Source organism: Pelobates fuscus, chromosome 6 (assembly GCF_036172605.1).
Source record: "Pelobates fuscus isolate aPelFus1 chromosome 6, aPelFus1.pri, whole genome shotgun sequence".
Classification (NCBI taxonomy): Eukaryota; Metazoa; Chordata; class Amphibia; order Anura; family Pelobatidae; genus Pelobates; species Pelobates fuscus.
Genome location: NC_086322.1, coordinates 261,374,433 through 261,392,790, shown reverse-complemented (window position 1 = coordinate 261,392,790; position 18,358 = coordinate 261,374,433). Strand labels below are relative to the sequence as shown.

The following is an 18,358-nucleotide window of genomic DNA, read 5'->3' as shown; positions in this document are numbered from 1 at the left end:
GCCAAAGTGTCAATTAGGATGGAAGAGGACCAAATATCAACCAATTAACATGGAGAAATAGAACTAAGGTAGCCTATCTTTGGAGATCAACAAACTGGACTGAGTTAAAGTGGGTGCCTTCTGATGAGGTCACACAATAATGGCACCAATGTAGACTGCAGCTGTTATTTGAGGACCACATTATAGATATCTACAAAGAGGAATTGTGGCAAATCGCCACAAACTTTGAATGCTCTTTTGAATATGTCATTTTTTTTTCTTCGGAAAAGCATCCAGGCATTGTTTAAAAATGTGTACAGAATATAGTTAAACAAGATTTTTAGGGAATTCCACATCTTTATTGTTACTACTGTAAATAACCTTTTCCTCTACCATAGGTGAAATCTCCGTTCTTCATGTCTAAAGAGAATAATTCTAATTGTCATCACTCATATGATCTAGGGTAAAAAGCTGGATATCTGAATCTTCGACCATCTCCCTTTCGTGCCCCACTGCTTTGTAAGATATCATGCCCCAAATACCTTTTCACTGTGCCTAGAGGGGTATCAGCTGCATCTCACTGGGCATCAGCTGCATCTCAATGACGAGGCCCAAAGAAGGCCAAAACGATTGTCTGGGGTTGCTGTATCTCTTGTGCAGAGAGAACTTGCTGGCATTTTGTTTCTGGACTGTCCTTATGGGTGGGACTCAGGTCTCATTCTCCCTCGTTATTCTATTCTGGTTTGATGTTGTTCTAGAGTCTGTACATACACTTGGGTTGCAGAGGTCAGTGCGGTGACTCCTCCATTCATTACTCAACTCCTATTATTACTTAATTTCAAATTAAAATATTTCATCAGTGAAAATGGAATACCAATTTGTATATTTATTGTGCTCATGGCAAATGTAATTTTACCACATGACAGGAGGCTTCATATTTTGCATTAAACTCTCTTTACTAACTTTTGATGTTTATCTAATAGGGTTTTTCCCTATTTGTCTCTTGGACTTTCTGTCCCTTCTGCTTTGTACTGTCTCCTCTCAGGAATCCTTCCCTGTTGTTTTCCTTCCCTGCCCTCAGGGACTTGTATTGGTATATTATATCCTTCCCTCTTCTATATATTTTGTTTCTATTTATTTCTATTTATTTATTCAGTTTATTTATTCCTATATGTTGATATTTATTTTGTTATATTCATTTATATGTGTTCATATTTCTTTATTCATTATATGTTATAATATTTTCAGTTTTATCGGCGTTTTCCAATCTCTTTTTTAAAAAAGAGATCGGATCATTGGTTTAATCCTCGAGGGTAACACTCACCCTCCTCCCTAACTGTTCTCCTCGCGGCCTCTCAGCCGCAATCACTAGCTGGCACGACGGGAAACCCCTTTCCGTGTCTCCGGTGGCCATATTGGATCTTGCTTCTCACGAGATTTACAGCCGCCATCTTAGGAGACCCGCGGTCTCCGTCATTTCGGCTCCCGACCGCAAATATATCGCACACCATCCAGGCAGGGGTCAGCAGGTTAGTTTCCTGGCATACCTAACCTTTTATAAGGACTGTCAGTCCCTTGCAGTGGTGGACCACTATAACTTTACTAGTTTTAGGTGGATTTTGTGCCACCTTCCTAAATATATAACTGGGTGATGCACCTTTCAGTATTGCTGCTTTCAGGTGGATTTTGTGCCACCTATATATGTGTATTATCAGGTTAAGCCCTGTAATAGGTGGATTTTGTGCCATCCTCATACATACACATATCTGGGTGTAGCCCAGTACAAAAATCCCAATCTACCCTGCTGGGGAAGCTGGTATTCTTATACCACACACTTGTACATACCCACCCTGCTGGGGTGCTTACAGTGTTATTTTATATACTTCTACCCTGCTGGGGTTCTACAGGTACCACTGGTACCATCACCTACTGTGAGCCACACCACATACTGACCCCTAGCCCAACGTATACCCTGTGCCACAAGATTCTACCTATACGGTCCTGCTCCTAAAACACTATGGAAACTTCCCAAAACCCTGCAGATTTTCAGGCTATGATTACTGAAGCCATCTCCGCATCTATGGAGAAAGCACTTTCCAGGGTCATGACGGCATCAGCCGATCTAACCATGTCTTACACTAAAGCCCCACTCCATGACTATGATTCTGAGGCTTCATAATCGCAGACGCAAGCCGACCCACGACCTATTAAATGCCACTGGAAGGGCGAAAAGGGGACTGTTGTCCCGGGCAAAGGCAAGGCTCCAACCAAACGCCATAAGCCAACCCAACCTACTCCCGCCCCTCAACATGGCTAATCCTCGGATGAGGGGGAAGATCACTCACACTCCATGGCTATACTGGACGGGTGGAGGGCTGCGGATGCCAACTCACATGATGATGAGTGGGGCTCGGACACCGGATCCCATGCCGGTTTCTTACGAGGCACATTCCCGGATGACATCCAACTACCAGATGACCTTGCGTCTGCCCAGGAAGAAGGGGAAGCCATCCTGGACACCACTGGGCAACACCTCTTCGACCCTCGTAATATCAGACATCCACACTCGGCTGACTGGACCCCCCCCAAACACCTCTCCAAATGTATGCACCTGTGGCTCTGCAAACCGCTGGACAAAACGGTGCGTAACCGCCTGCGCTTCAAATGTCCTCGCCCTTCGCTCCCTTACCATGTGGCTCAGACACCCGAATTTGACCAGGTCATGACTACCTTCATGTCTCGGGGTGGCCGTGACCCCCGAAGAGGCGTGGAAAAAGGATTCCACGGAGTCCAGAACAAATTGCAGGACTCCATTGGCCCACTTGCCCGCATCATGTATTTGTCGGACAACGCTTTTACGCGGGCTGACCAGTTTGATACCAGCATGGTTAAGGGAATGGGCACAAAGGTGCTTCTGTTTTGTTGGTAACACCAACGTAGCCCTCTCCTCTGAGAGGCGTAAAGCAGCATTGCTTGACGGTAAGCTGGTGGAATTGGGCACCAAGGAATTAGGACCGCTGGCACAGGGCAAGTTGTTTGGTGAAGCTTTCTTGAAAGAACTAAACAAACATGTTAATATATTCACATCCCTTAATAAGGCTCAGTCTTCGATGTCTTCAGTATTCAATGTTTTTGGACGGGCTGGCCGCCATAAGGGCCGTGCAGCCAGCCGCTTCTGGCCATCAGGCCCCCGTTCCCACAGACCTCAGCCCTTCTACCCGGAGGTGGGCTTCAGACAACCCTTCTCCTATACCAGAGGAGCCGACCGAGGCAGAGGACCACGTGGTCGTGGCAGAGCACGCTTCCCCACAGGTAAGCAGCTCTTTGACTCCCGTACCTTTTTCCCCACGTACTGCAGGTCGTATCGCTCTATATTTTCAGAACTGGACCACCATCTCCACGGACGCATGGATCCACCAGACGGTGCAAGGCTACATCATTGATTTCGTGGACATCCCGCACCAGACTACCCCCCCACACCCTATACAATGCTCCACGGAGGACCGCTGACTCATCGATGGCGAACTGCAAGACCTCCGGATGAAAGGGGCGATCAAATCCGCTCCAAACGGAGGGGGTTTCTTCAGCAATATCTTTCTGGTCAAAAAGAAAACAGGAGATTTCAGACCAGTCATAAATCTAAGGAGGCTAAACGCGTACGAGATATACCGGCATTTCAAAATGGAAGGCATCCACCTTCCAAGAGACCTCCTTCAAGACGGGGACTGGTTCACGAGATTAGACCTCAAGGACGCATACTTTTCAGTACCCGTCCATGTCTCATGCCGACAATTTCTCAGGTTTCAATGGAACGGCCTACCATGGCAGTTCACATGCCTTCCATTCGGCCTCAGCTCAGCCCCATGGTGCTTCACCAAGCTGCTGAAGCCAGTAGTTGCACATCTACGAACACAAGGCATTTGTTGCATTATCTACCTGCACGACCTGCTTCTGTTTTGCTCAGACAAGTCCAGACTGACTCAACACACGCGATATACCATCCGATTCCTGACGTCCCTAGGATTTGTGGTGAATCACCAGAAGTCGGCGATATCTCCAGCCCAGACTATACAATTCTTGGGCTTCGAGATAGACTCCACGTCCAGCACTCTGCGACTGCCAGCTTAAAAAATCTCGGCCATCAAAAAGGAACTACGCCGGGTCCTCCGCTGCCACTCCATTCCACTCCGCAGCTTGGCGCGAAATGTAGGTCTACTATCCGCTTCCATCCAGGCAATCTTCCCGGGACCACTCCACTACAGAGCGATGCAACGCCTGAAGACATCCTTCCTTCACCGGAACCCTTCCTACGATCAGACCATCCCGGTAACGGAGGAAGTCAAACAGGAACTCAGATGGTGGTTGGACAACATGGAGGCATGGAACGGCCGGGCTATCTTCGGGAGCTCACCTGACACAGTCCTGGAATCGGATGCAAGCCTCTGGGGCTGGGGCGCAACTAGCAAAGGCAGGTCGACAAGCGGTGCCTGGAGTTCCCAAGACCTCAACCTTCACATAAATTGTCTGGAACTCCTGGCGGGGTCGTTCGCGATCCGCAGCCTGGCAGGAAACAAGTAGAACTGTTGTATCCTCCTCCGGATGGACAACATCTCTGCGGTCCGCTACATCAACCGCTTGGGAGGTGCACGATCCCGACTCCTCTCGGAGATAACGAAACGGATTTTCGACTTCTGCCTACCACGCAAGATCTCCCTCATAGCAGAATATCTCCCGGGAGAAACGAACCTGACTGCCGACTGGTTCTCACGCCACTGGCAAGACAGCAGCGACTGGAGACTGGACCCACAGATCTTCCGGCGCCTCTTGTGCAGGAGGGGTCCCTTTCACCTGGACCTGTTTGCGTCACGCACCAACAAACAGACAGCCAACTACTTCAGCTGGCTCCCGGACCCGGAGAGCAAGGCAGTGGACGCATTCCTCCAACCATGGCCAAACAGAGGAGCTTACGCTTTTCCCCCGTTCACCATGATAGCGAGGACGATTCAGTACCTAAAGCCCCAAGAGGGTCTCTGCTCCTCATCGCTCCCCTATGGCAGGGCCAACCCTGGTTCCTGGACCTCCTGGCATCGTCCTTCATGGATCCGCTCCTCATACCATCCTATCCAACGCTCCTTGTGGACCCGAGAGACAACCCTCATCCTCTCATCCTGGAAGACCATCTCACCTTAGTGGCTTGGACTCTTTCAGGGGTGCCTGGCAAACCAGCGAGTTATCGCAGGCAGCTAGAGATCTCATATGGGATTCATGGGCTCCAGGTACCAGGCGATGTTACCTATCAGCTTGGAATTCCTGGTCCTTTTGGTGCAGTGAACGGAACATTGATCCCTTTACTGCACCTGTAAAGGCCATTTTGAATTTTCTTTCCTTTCTTTTTTCCGCGGGTCGTTCTTATCGCTCTCTAAACAAAGTACGCTCCACGATTTAGGCGGCCCATGTCCCGGTCATGGGGATCCCTGTAGGCAAAGACCCCCTGGTCTGCAAACTTCTGAGGGGCATTCGGTTACAGAGACCCCCTCAACCCAAATACTCCCGCTTATGGGACGTCGAAGTCGTCTTACAATTCCTGAGGGACTGGCCGGACAATGGCAGACTATCCCTACGACAGCTCTCGGCAAAACAGACGCTCCTGCTCTGCCTAGTATCGTTCCGCCGGGTCTCGGGTGTCCGTGCATTTGACGTCGACGCCTTTTTGTTCTCACCAGAGGGTGTTACCTTTTGAGTTTCACGTCGGACGAAATCGGACTCTACGTCGGTCTTTTATCCGTTTTTCCCTTCTGACCCATAGCTCTGCGTGGTTGCTACCCTACGTCGGTATGTGGAGGTTACATCCCCACTCAGGGTCTCCTCTTCGGGGCAACTTTTGGTATCTTACGTTAGACCACACGTGCCAGTCTCGGTTACTACTCTCGCCAGATGGATAAGATGGATTCTATCACTGGCGGGGGTGGACAAGGCCTTCGGAGCCCACTCCGTTCGCGGAGCGTCAGCTTCTTCGGCCTTCTCGGCGGGTGCTTCTCTGACAGATATCCTATGCTCCGCGAACTGGTCGCGAGAATCTACCTTTCGGACATTTTACTTCCGCCCGACCTCGGGAGCAGCCTCATCTCTCCCGCATCAGCGTTAAAAAATGCAAAATATGAAGCCTCCTGTCATGTGGTAAAATTGAAGATTATGCTAGCATTAGTGTACTTATAATCTTAATTTTAGTAATGACAGGAGACGAGTATTTTCCCGCCCATCCCTCCCTTGGGAGATAAGGCTCACGTAAGTATGTTTGTCTCTATATTGCTTCAGTCCCCGTTTGTGTATGCTCACTCTGGACATTTATAGGCGGTAAACTTGATTGTTTTACTTGTATTTAGTATTCTATTCTATTGTTATATTCAATTATATGTTATTCCTGTAGCTAATCGTGGGCTGTTACCTTTTATTCGACCAGTTTCCAGACCGGTTCCTAACCTATCTCACGTTCTCTTTCAGCGTGATTCCATGGCTTTACAGCTCATTATCAGGACGGACACCGTTTCAACTTCGCCTGTTCAACTTTCGTTATTGGATAGTCGCCCGTTGGCGCATGTTATGGAACTTTGGACTCTTTGGACCTGTATTCATGATGTCGCTTTCAAAAGAGGGGGAGGAGCCTTATCTCTGTGAATACTATACTTCCTATTGCATTTTGATTGGTTAATGTTTCACTTTTCTTTACTGCTGTGTGAGTTAGTAAAGAGAGTTTAATGCAAAATACTCGCCTCCTGTCATTACTAAAATTAAGATTATAAATACACTAAAGCTAGCATAATCTTCAATTATAAGATACCATTTTGTAAACAATGTAATTTGGAGAAGTTAGTTTAAAATAAAAATTGACATACTAGGAAGTTTTATAAATAGAATTTGAATATATCGTGGTGTGATGAAAAAGTTAATTAGTTCTTTAACAAGGTGCTACCTATAAATTCCTCCCCCAACTCATAATGTGTGTTTCCTTGGCAGATCAAAATCTCCTGCTAGGCAAGAATTAAAGATTACTGTAATCGCACTGCCTGTGGGTGTGGATCCCAATGCTGACACACTCCTGTATATACATAGTTTTTAGCTCACACATATTGTGATATTGTTAAAACTCCTCCAGGAGTGTCATTTACAAAGAACCTGTTGGGCTTGAACGTTCCAGGTCTCAGCCCAGTTTACTTTTGTAGGAAACAGAATATTCAAATGCCCCGATCGGCTGTAACTACCAGATAGTTCAAAACTCATCTGCAGAAGGTAAGATTCTGACAACTTTAATACAAGTATAATAATGCAGTAATTTCAAAATACAGGGTGTCATTGGTAGATACATTGGACCAGACCCCATAGTTGAGATGATCTTTATAGTTTGGTGATAGCTTGTATTTCATAGAATGAGTATGTGCTTGGAATGTAAAATATATTTTGTAGTCTAGGCATCATAATGTAGTTTAGCATATTCTAAAAATGTGCATGACATGTCTGTCTTTAAGAACAATCAATTCATTTTCATATATTGTATAAGATTTAAATTTTACCTGTCTAGATCATCTGAACCTGAGTGGTTTGGTGTAGTTATTCAAGATTATTTTGATGATCGTTTCATACATAATTTAAGCAGAAAAGGGATGCTCAAATGATATGAAATTTATTGGTGACTCGGAGGAGAGATCACACCGTTGGGTGAGGACACGTAGTCACTTGTCTCTTGTTTTCATTACAAGGTTAGGCTGACAATAAGAATATACTTATTCAGTCTGACTTCAGTCTCTCTAATATTGCTGAGTATGTAACAGATGTGTCATTGACTACATTAATTCATTTTGTAAATATGTACTTTATGTTCGGTCAGAGATTTTCCTACTTCCATCTCCCTATATAATTGTTCTCGTTAGAAAGGCTTTATTCCCTGTCAGGGATAAAAGGTTCAGAAATTGTTGAGAAATCCAATCAAAAGTCAGTCAAGGTCAGATTTTATCCTATGAAGAGATTCAGAATGAGGCTATTTTTTAAACGAAAGGGGCACTAAGTACTTCTCAGACAACAGAATGAGATTTTATGGGGCTGCTATTTTGGCACTACCATTTTGTCGTGGCTATGATTGATGGGAGTTGAAAGTCAAGATATATTGCTAGGTTTGTGCTAGCCCTGGGGTTTGCAGAATGCAAGCCTTTCAATTAGACACATTAGGGATAGGGTTAGAGGCATTATTGCGAAGGATGGCATATTTAGGTTGTCACATAGACAGACCAAATAACACTCTTCAATTGCAGTCATTTCAAAATGGCTGCTCAGCAATGGCACCAAAACGTTCCTTATCCATCTACTCACCACATCAGAATAAAACAGGCATTTTTACTGTAATTGAACTGATGTACATAATTTATGCTAAAATTGAACCTAGGAACTCTGGTTTTCAAGACTTAAAGGGAACCTCCAGGCAACAAAACAACTTAATTGAAATAAGTTTTTAAATCATTCACAAACCGTCTAATCCGAATGTCTTGTCTACAGCGCTGTTTAGCTGGGCTCCTCTCCTTCCGCTATCCTCAGATTCTTCAAACAGGAAGCCTTGAACTGCTGCAGACAGTGGTGCTACTGCTTGGCTAACTCTCTAGGCCAATCAGCTGACTCTTGTCTAGGCCAATCAATAGCTCCCATTTGCAAAACATCTTGAGAAGTGCATTTTTCTCAAGTTTTTTTGAGTGGGAAGCAACTGATTGGTTTAGAGCGTTAGTGAGAATCTCAGCCGATGAGCGGCCAATGAATGGCACCACTGCTGATAGCAGAATAAGCACAGGGGCAGAGCTAAATGGCGCAGGAGCGATCAATAAGCCTCACTGATATTGGTTATAGTATTTATGTGAGTAGATTGATTTATTTTATCTTTGTTTTGCTTATTTATTTATAAAATTATAAACGCAACACTTCTGTTTTTGCCCCCAATTTTTATGAGCTGAACTCAAAGATCTAAGACTTTTTCTATGTACACAAAAGGCTTTTTTTTTCTCTAATATTGTTCACAAATCTGTCTAAATGCCTTTGCCGAGATAATCCATCCACCTCACAAGTGTGGCATATCAAGATGCTGATTAAACAGCATGATTATGGCAAAGGTGTGCCTTAGGCTGACCACAATAAAAGGCCACTCTAAAATGTGCAGTTTTATCACACAGCACAATGCCACAGATGTCGCAAGTTTTGAGGGAGTGTGCAATTGCCATGCTGACTGCAGGAATGTCCACCAGAGCTGTTGCCCGTGAATTGAATGTTCATTTCTCTACCATAAGCCGTCTCCATTTCTCAGCATGGAATCTATGCTCAAATTTAGGTTTTATGTACAATAGAATTAATGTCTTGCATTACTGAATACTAGTTCAAGTAAAGTACATACACACATTAACACATTTCTTAAAACTTTTCAAATATTGATCATATTTACAGTGCTCACAGTTTGTGTACAAAAAAATGTGCCTACTCTCCCCAGAGTCTCAGTGTTCTCATGTTACATAGTTACATAGGCTGAAAAAAAGACTTCCATCCATCAAGTTCCCCCTTTCTCACATCTTACATCATATTCACGGGGCAGGGGTGACTCCGTCAATGCTTGGTGCATATTTCAATGTTGCATGGCAATGCCACAATTACAATTGCTTCACTTTTGATGCATGGCCCAGCATCCATAGTGACATCTGACCAGGAAGTCATGGTGGCCACATTAGTGAGTGATCAGGCTGCAAAGGTGGATGTAGAGATGATGCCAATGTGTCCCTCAGCCAATTTCAGACCTGCCTCACTTAGGTATGGAGTGCCTTGTGTCACACAAGTAGCAGTGTGCAATCACTGCCTATAAAGCACCCCAAAGCACCCCTAACCCAGTGTTCAGACCAGTAGTGAAGTGTTGCCCAGCCGTATAAGTAACACTGGAGCTCCGTGGTAGAGGTCCACTAACCTCCAAAATGCATCCAAAGTGAAAAGCCACAGGCTGCACAGCATAGGGTGACTACTCAGATAGGTTTATTGTGGAATCAAGGACGTTGTATCTCTGTTTTGTCCTTGATTCCACAATCTGAGTATTCCCTCTACGTTCTGCAGCCTGTGGGTCTTCACTTTTTAACCAAGCATTCAGTTATTCAAGTTCAGCTTTCTTTTTCTGCTCTCCTTGCTTCATTTCAGTCCCAGTTTTCTGACCTCTGTCTTGCTGTACTGGACTTCTGGATTTCTGTCATTTAGCATGTCTTTTGGATCTTCAACTCTGTGCTGCCCATTCTGTGCTTTGGCTTTGGACTTACTCTGGCTTCTTCTTGCTCCTAGTTCGTAGTTCATGAAACATTCTGTTTCCTAATTTCTGGAATTTCCTTTCTATTCTGTTCTGTTTTTAAGAAAGCCCTTCTTGTACCATAGGTTCCTGGGAACCTTCCCCATCTCCATACCTTCCACGGCACTGGTGATTTGCAAGGATGTGCTGTTTGCCTGCAATAGTAATAGTTACACCATTGTAACAATCTGAAGACATCCACCTGATGCCCAATAAATGACACATCCGATTAATCTGGTATTCATTTCCTTAAGATTTCCTTAAGATGTGTAAACTCTTGATCTATTAAAATAAACAAAGGCTCTTGAGTGACAGTGTGGAAATTATGAAAACTTCCGATCAACCCACTGCAACAGTCAGTTAAACTGGAATTACTTGTTCCCTTTTTGTTACACCTATCTTCAATTGTCTAGATACAAAGTATCACGTGCAAATCCAATATAAGGGTGAAGTAAACAATATAAAGTATGGTTTTGACAGCAACACAATTGTTTTGTTTTGTCCATACACTGGATTTAAAATGAGACAATAATTAAGAGAATACTATTCACACTGTCACTTTGAACTGAAGGTGTTTACATTCATACACTTTAAAATATGCATGAATTAAATACTTTTTTTCCCCTACATTGTCTATTTTAAGAAATCAGTCAGATAAAGAACGAGGAATGATGCACAAATAGGGCAAGAAGCAGGGCAGGATTTGCATGCCAGATGCCTGGAATGTTTAGGTGCCCCCCCTCCCCAAAAAAAACCAACAAATAAATGGCAATTACAGTGACTTTATAGACTCTATAGACCCTATAGTGTTAAAAGCACCATTTAGGTTGACGAATCCCCCTTTCCCCTCTAGGATAAAAACACACCTTTATTCTAGCTGGCCCCATGCGCCATTCTCTGAAAAGGCAGTGTTTAGATGAAAATGCCTGCAGGAACTGACTATACTCACTAGAACAACTACATTTAGCTGTCCTGGTTACTACAGTGGTTAATTAATGTATTAAATAAATATCTCAAGCATAAAACCATCTCAAAATCATATATCAAAATCATATATATGCATACTGTATATAAATATCTCTCCCCCCCCCCTCTCTATACACACATACACACACACACATATATATTTTATGTGTGTATATCTCTGTTTGTAATGTATTATGTTTCAATCTGTGAGTTTAGTGCATGTATGCAGCTATGTCAATGCTTGTAGGGTTAAAGATAATGTTAGGAGTGGATATCAAAGGATAAAAAAATAAATAGTGGTGCAGTCCAGGAGCCTGGATGCAAATCAAGGGCTCATGGGTTGCACCCACGTAACCACTTATAGTGAAGCCAGCTCCTAAGATGAGGGCATAACCCTCTAATAATGTGATGTTAATGTTAGAAGTGGGTAGAGTTAAAAAGGGGGGGGGGAGGGGGCGGGGAGTAAGGTTTGAAAGGGGTTAACTTCAGAGTTAGATAACATGGGATATTGTGTTAAAATGATTACAAGCTTAAGATGTGTTATGGAAGGGGTACGTGGAGTGTTTAGAACTAGGGGGTTTCGTTTAGTATTGGGGTAAATTGGTTGTTTAGTGTTTTAAGAGGAGGGGGTTTAGTTTAGTATTGGGGTACATTGGTTGTTTAGTGTTTTAAGAGGAGATACACCTAGGATTAAGGTAAAAGGGTTTTTCAGGTTTAGGCTTTAAATGCTTAAATGTGGGACTAAGGAAAGAGTTTGTTTTGGGAGGGGTTATATTTAGGGTAAGGGAAAAGGGGTGTTTAGGGCATGTGGAATTTGAAGGGTTGTTTGCAAAGTACTCACTAACTCAAGTACTTAGTATGTCTTCTGTAGACCAGTCAGCCTCCTATGATTTATAACAGAGGCGCGTCACTGAATGCTGTCACTGCTCTTCCTGCAAATGATTACCTGCGTCAGTGGCTGTAGGTGGGAAATGATCAATCCCTTTTCCTGTCCAGTCTCACACACAGATGCAGGAGGAGCAGGGACATTACTGAGTTTTACACCCTCTATAACTGTTCTTGGCACTATAGCTTCACCATCCATCAATTCCCTCTGTGGTGCAGAAAGGGTTAAAACACCCTTCTGTTACTAACCTGGATCCAGAGCCGATGTCCCTCGACACTGGCTCGGTCTGCCTTCTCTCCTAATGCGCATTAGGATTTCCCCAAGCAATATTCAATGTTTTCCTATGGAGTTTGGGTGATGCTGGACGTCCACATGCAGAACGCGAGGACGTCCAGCGTAAGTTAGACAACCAAAAGTTGCCTAACAGCCGGGAAATCCCTCTAGTGGCTGCTATTACCCCACTAATTAGAAATTATATCCCTACATGCTATGTTTTTTTCTTTATTTCTGTGCTTGTCAATTTGTCAGTGTGCATATCTATTTGCGTACTGTGTTTATGAGTATGTCCCTGTATATATCTGTGTTTGGTCCATCCGCTGACACCGGAAGTTTGCCTAAAGGCCAGTTTTTGTTTTTGAACCCCTTTCCTGTCCCCACTCCCCTCCACCACCACCACTATGATCTGCTGTGGTGTTGTGGAACAGGTTGCTTTAGGTGGCATATAAAATGTATGATTGACATTCTGGAGCTCCGAACAATCTTGTATGGTACACACACTATCACTGCACACACTACATAAATAGAATATACAATGATTCTATCTATGTAGTGTGGAGTGATAGAGTGGGTACCGTACAAGATTTTTCCGCTGGGCATTGAAGGCATTGAAAGGTGAAAGTGACCAAATTTAGCTTTTGTTATGTGTGTAAGCACATACATATGACCTCTGTATACGTTTTATTTCTGTGTTTTACTGGATGTAAGAGCTTTATCCAGACTTAAACATCCAATTCCAAAATGTTAGTTACCGTATGTGCATTGAATGTATGTTTTTACTCTGTCTTTACATTGTTGTGTATTTTAAACGGTGCTGATGTATACATTTTATAAATGCAGAATTGTCTATTTTTTTTTTATTTTTTTTTAAGGGTTATATCTGAAAATGAAATTAGGCGAAGCAGGTAAAAAAGGGACATTTAAAAAATATTGACCCTAACAAATAGATAAACAGCAACTTCAAACAAATCACACAGATTGCGAAGTCTCTAGAACCTTAAGTGGTTTGATGAGTCTGCGCTGCGTTTTCTGTAACCTGTGTTAAGCATAACTGACAGTTTTATGGTAAACAAAAAGTGTGATTTAAGGTTTAAATCTTTTATTACATGACATGTGAGATAATATTGGTCATGTGTCAAACATGCTACAATTGAACAGTGCTTTATTTGAAGTAATAAAGGTTCCAAATCTAATCTGCCTGCTACCAGTGACGATCTCCCAGTAGTCATTACTGGTGAACATCTAAAAACAAACACACTGTATATGAGTATTTTAGTAAAATAAGCAATGATTTTAAAAATATAAAATAAGCCGTGATCAATCTATTATGCGTCATGGATACTGGTGAAAGGAATATTAATTGATTTTGGGACAAAAAACACATTTTGTATGTGACTATTTCAACTTTTATGAGAGCATATGGAAAATGAGCTGTCACATGCTGGCATTCTATGCATTTAAATCAATAAGTAGTAGAGTTGTCCGGTTGAGCTAAGCGCTATGTCTGGTGACCTTTCTGAATTTTGCAAGGGATTTATTGAACATATTTGCATTTAAATGAGAACTATGTCAGCGTGTTAATTAAAAATGCTACAGCTGCTCCTGTGGAGGTAACCATTTCTCTCCCCTGCTAATCTAATTGAGGCAGGTCACTGCCAATAAAGGGATTTTTCTTTGTTTGCATTGTTGTGAAAGGTTAAATAGGAGAAATGCACTAATAAGACAAAATAAATATAACTTAAACCTCTTTGTAAGTCACCTTCAGTGGTAACAGATCATCTAACCGATTTTTTTTTTACTTATTGGTATATGTATTTATTTGTACCAGGAATTAAACTGGAAACAAAAAAAAAGATGGTCAACGCAGCAGCTGATCAAGAAAACCAAGATGGTCCACAAACTAACTGTGAAGAACATTTGCCCTCAACACCTTCAGAGGTTGTAACAACGAGTATTGTATTGCCCCATTCAGATCGGTTTACTGAAATTAAAGAAGTACATATGACGCCAGGACACTCAGATGTTTGGAAGAAAGGAGGCCGACTGCTTTCTGCCCTTTTAGCTCTTAATATTGGCCTGGTAGCCTGTGTACTGGTGAGCTGTGGTTCACTTGAGGACATCTATCTACGAGACACAGAGGTTCTGGTGTTTCTGGTCATCCTCATGCTTCTTTCAACTGTTTGGATGATTTTCCAGTTCTACTTCTCCTGTCAAAAAGATGCAGTCCTCTACAAGGACTCACATGCAGGGCCGGTCTGGCTAAGAGGTAAAGGGACACCACGTGTTGATGATGTGGGGTAGAAAAGACAACGCTAGGGGGTTACATAGTAAAAAAGCACATTTTGGGTGTTATCCAAAAATATATGTTTTTTAAACCAACCTATCTGGTTTAGTTTATGCCAATTACTCTAGATTGGAATTTCGTAAAGGAACACACTAAATACTAAAACCAGTGCATCTTAAAGGGTTATTCCAAGTATCACAACCATTACAGCCCGCTGTAATGTTTATGATACCCCGACCATACTGGCACTAGTCTTTGCTAAGGGAGCAACCTTATTTAAACTAGGAAGCAGTGAAATCCGATTTCTGGCTGTCTAAAGAGACTGCAACATTAAATATTGACAGCTGGTGGGTGCAACATGAAATATCTTGGCATGTGCTGTCTGTTACAATGAGATGGTGCACATACAAGGTCCTAAAACCAAGACTACTTCAAAACACAGTTATAGAGATCTTGTGTTTTTAAAAAGTGGGTATACAATGCATCTCCTTGCACCAATTTTAAGGAATGCAAACTCTCAATCTGTCATTTTATAATACATACAGTAGATACAAAGGCTGTCTAATACAACAGGGCTTTACTCACAAAAAAGGACTCAGCCAGCATAGATCCTACAATATTTAAAGAGACACATTTCAAGCACCTAAAGCACTATAGAATTGATGTAGATTAATTTAGAAATAAACAAATATGTTTAAATGTCTATCTGTTCCTGTCCAAATCTGAGATGATTAAATTGCGTATACGCAGAAGTAAGTTCACACTGACACACGGAGTTCAGGTTAAAAGCACTTCGAGAAAATGTAATGGCATCTGATTAAAAGCGGGCTCGCAGACCCTTATAAGAGCAAAATTACATCATCATTGAATATCAAGATAGCAGTAAATAAACATAATTAATTGGATTAAGTGTTAAAGGGAAACTCCAGTGCCAGAAAAACGATCCGTTTTTCTGGCACTGGAGGGTCCCTCTCCCTCCCACCCCCCAATCCCCGGTTACTGAAGGGGTGAAAACCCCTTCAGTAACTTACCTGGGACAGCGGCGATGTCCCTCGCCGCTGTCTCCGCCTCCGCGACGCTCCTCCTAGTGATTACGTCGGCCGGTGGGCGAGACTAATCTCGCTCACCGGCCGAGGAGACCTAATGCGCATGCGCGGAAATTCCGCGCATGCGCATTACGTCTCCCCATAGGAAAGCATTGAAAAATCATTTCAATGCTTTCCTATGGGGTTTTGAGCGACGCTGGAGGTCCTCACACAGCGTGAGGACGTCCAGCGACGCTCTAGCACAGGAAACCTGTGCTAGAACCCAGGAAGTGACCTCTAGTGGCTGTCTAATAGACAGCCACTAGAGGTGGAGTTAACCCTGCAATATAAATATTGCAGTTTATGAAAAACTGCAATAATTACACTTGCAGGGTTAAGGGTAGTGGGAGTTGGCACCCAGACCACTCCAATGAGCAGAAGTGGTCTGGGTGCCTGGAGTGTCCCTTTAAGTGGTTATGTAAATGTCCACCCGTCAATATTATTAATTGGCTCAAGAACTAAGTGGTTAGCTAGGTGTCCTCCCACCGGGAGGTGGCGTTATTCTGGACACGGGTGTGGACAGATGGCTCAAGCGCCATCTTACCCAGCACGAGGCTTACTCGGTGGGAAGGGGGGCTTGGGCGTCATTTTTGGGTAGTTAGTGATGTCAGACTCGTGATTAGGTTCAGGGTTCTTTTTTATGAAAGAACATTTCATTAGAACAGCTCTCTCATGGCCTTGGCTATACTTTGTTACATGTTACAGGAACTCAATAAGTCCGGTGTTAGTCATGTCCTTCTAGAAAAGACAGTCTCTATTCATTATACTAAATGCTGTTAGGAAATTCTGTCATGTAATGTAGTTAAAATGGAGAATCTGTCATGAAGTGAAGTTAAAATGGAGTTAGTACAAAAATTCAATACAGGTTTTTTAATAATTCTACATCAGTCCCCCCTATGAAATGTTAGATTCTAAAAAAGATAAACTTTATTTGTTAATACCAGAAGACGTGTTAGCCCAAAGGCACAGAAACCCAGTGACCGCTAGCTAGGTGTTATTGCATAGTGCAATTCTGTCCCTTCCTTTCCCTAACAGGCTGCAGCACATCCGTCAATACGGTCAGGAAATTTCTTCACTCCGCTGGTGGCCCATGGTGGCTAGTCCACCACTTCTCCGCACGACAGTCAGTTCCATAAAGACGGACGCTGTCCCTAAACTGGTCCCTACCTAGAACTCTTGCACTTTATCAGTAAAAGGGATAGTTTGCAGTGGTATACAGGGTTGAGATCTTGAAAATCTTGGTCATCAACTGTCAGATGTGCAAAAGTTGGTGTTGCTTGGTCTACAGTCTTCTGTAGGAATTTTCTCAGACAAGGGAGGACACAACAAACGAGAAGAGCAAAAATAAAAAGAGAAATTAGTATTGCCATACCAATATGCATTAAAGCTTTTTGCCATCCTGTCATCCAACCAAAACATCTTTCCCAGGGATCTTTTATCCCAGAATTCCTTTTTAACTCTTCAGAGAGCTCATTTAATTTCTCTATGGCCAAAGTCACTTTACCATTAGGACCTGTGTTTTCTGGGATGTAAGTACAACAGGTCATGGTGTCGGGCAATATTTTACATACACCCCCTTTTTCAGCTAGAATCATGTCTAAGGCCATTCTATTCTGGAAGGACATTTGAGATGTAGCCTGCAGCTGTTCAGCTAAACCCTGGAGGGCATCCCTGGTGTAGTTAACAAAACGTTGTTGGTTGTAGTAAATGTAATTTATCCAATTTAAATTCTTGTTTGCAGTAACTATGGTAAAAAGTGATTCAAACCCCGCAGCAACTTCATCTTTTGCTTTAAATTACTTAGGCACCCCCCTAGGCACCCCAATGGCATCAATGTAAATGTGGGGGTCAAAACTGCCTCTTACTGGGGCTTCACGCTTAACTTTGGCTGGTGTGTGTATGGACTCATGTATGTCAGGGTGTGTGTCAGAGATGATATGTATCGGCATAATGGCTTTAGCCAGAGTACACTCCCCCCACCATTCCTTGTCCATCCTGGATCTTAGCTGTAAATCCCCACACAACCAGTAAATATCCCCCAATGACCTAGTATGGAATTGCAACAGGTTCATAGAGACAGTTCTGTAGGTGGCACAATACCCTTTGGAGAAGTTACCCAAGAATTTACCAATTCCATCATAATTAGCATAACAGGTGTAGTTACCTTTATAAACTGTAACACCATCTGGGGGTTTGACATCCTTGGTTAGAAGAGGGTATTCTACTGTCCATGCCTTGCAGAGGGACCTATTGAAGTTGTAGTGGTAGGCAAAAAGACTAAAAACACATTCTTCTATATCTACTGGTAAGGTTAAAGGTACGGGCCGAGGTGAGGCCGGGCACCACCACACACATAGCATGCAGTTCTGTTATGTTTGTTGGCATTATATTTCATCCATTCTAACCATAAATTAACATCATTAAAACCTGTTTCAGCGGCCATGGTATCTTCAAAAGTGGGGTTAGCAATGGCCATCATGTCTTTAAAGGACTGGATGTGTGGTTTTAATGGATTTGAGACCATATGGGTGGCC

General features: G+C 43.1%; 2 protein-coding genes across 2 annotated transcripts in view; one reads left to right on the top strand and one right to left on the bottom strand.

Moving 5' to 3' along the window:
- The window catches only part of USH1G (USH1 protein network component sans), a 784,266-nt gene that overhangs the window by 238,864 nt on the left and 527,044 nt on the right, over window positions 1–18,358 (bottom strand). The window lies entirely within an intron of this gene.
- Window positions 14,308–18,358, top strand: part of LOC134565778 (proton channel OTOP2-like) — a 32,880-nt gene continuing 28,829 nt past the window's right edge. Inside the window, exon 1 of the mRNA XM_063425426.1 lies at window positions 14,308–14,721. Coding sequence (XP_063281496.1) covers window positions 14,310–14,721 — 412 coding nt within the window. The 5' untranslated portion in view covers window positions 14,308–14,309. The remainder of the gene's footprint in view (window positions 14,722–18,358) is intronic.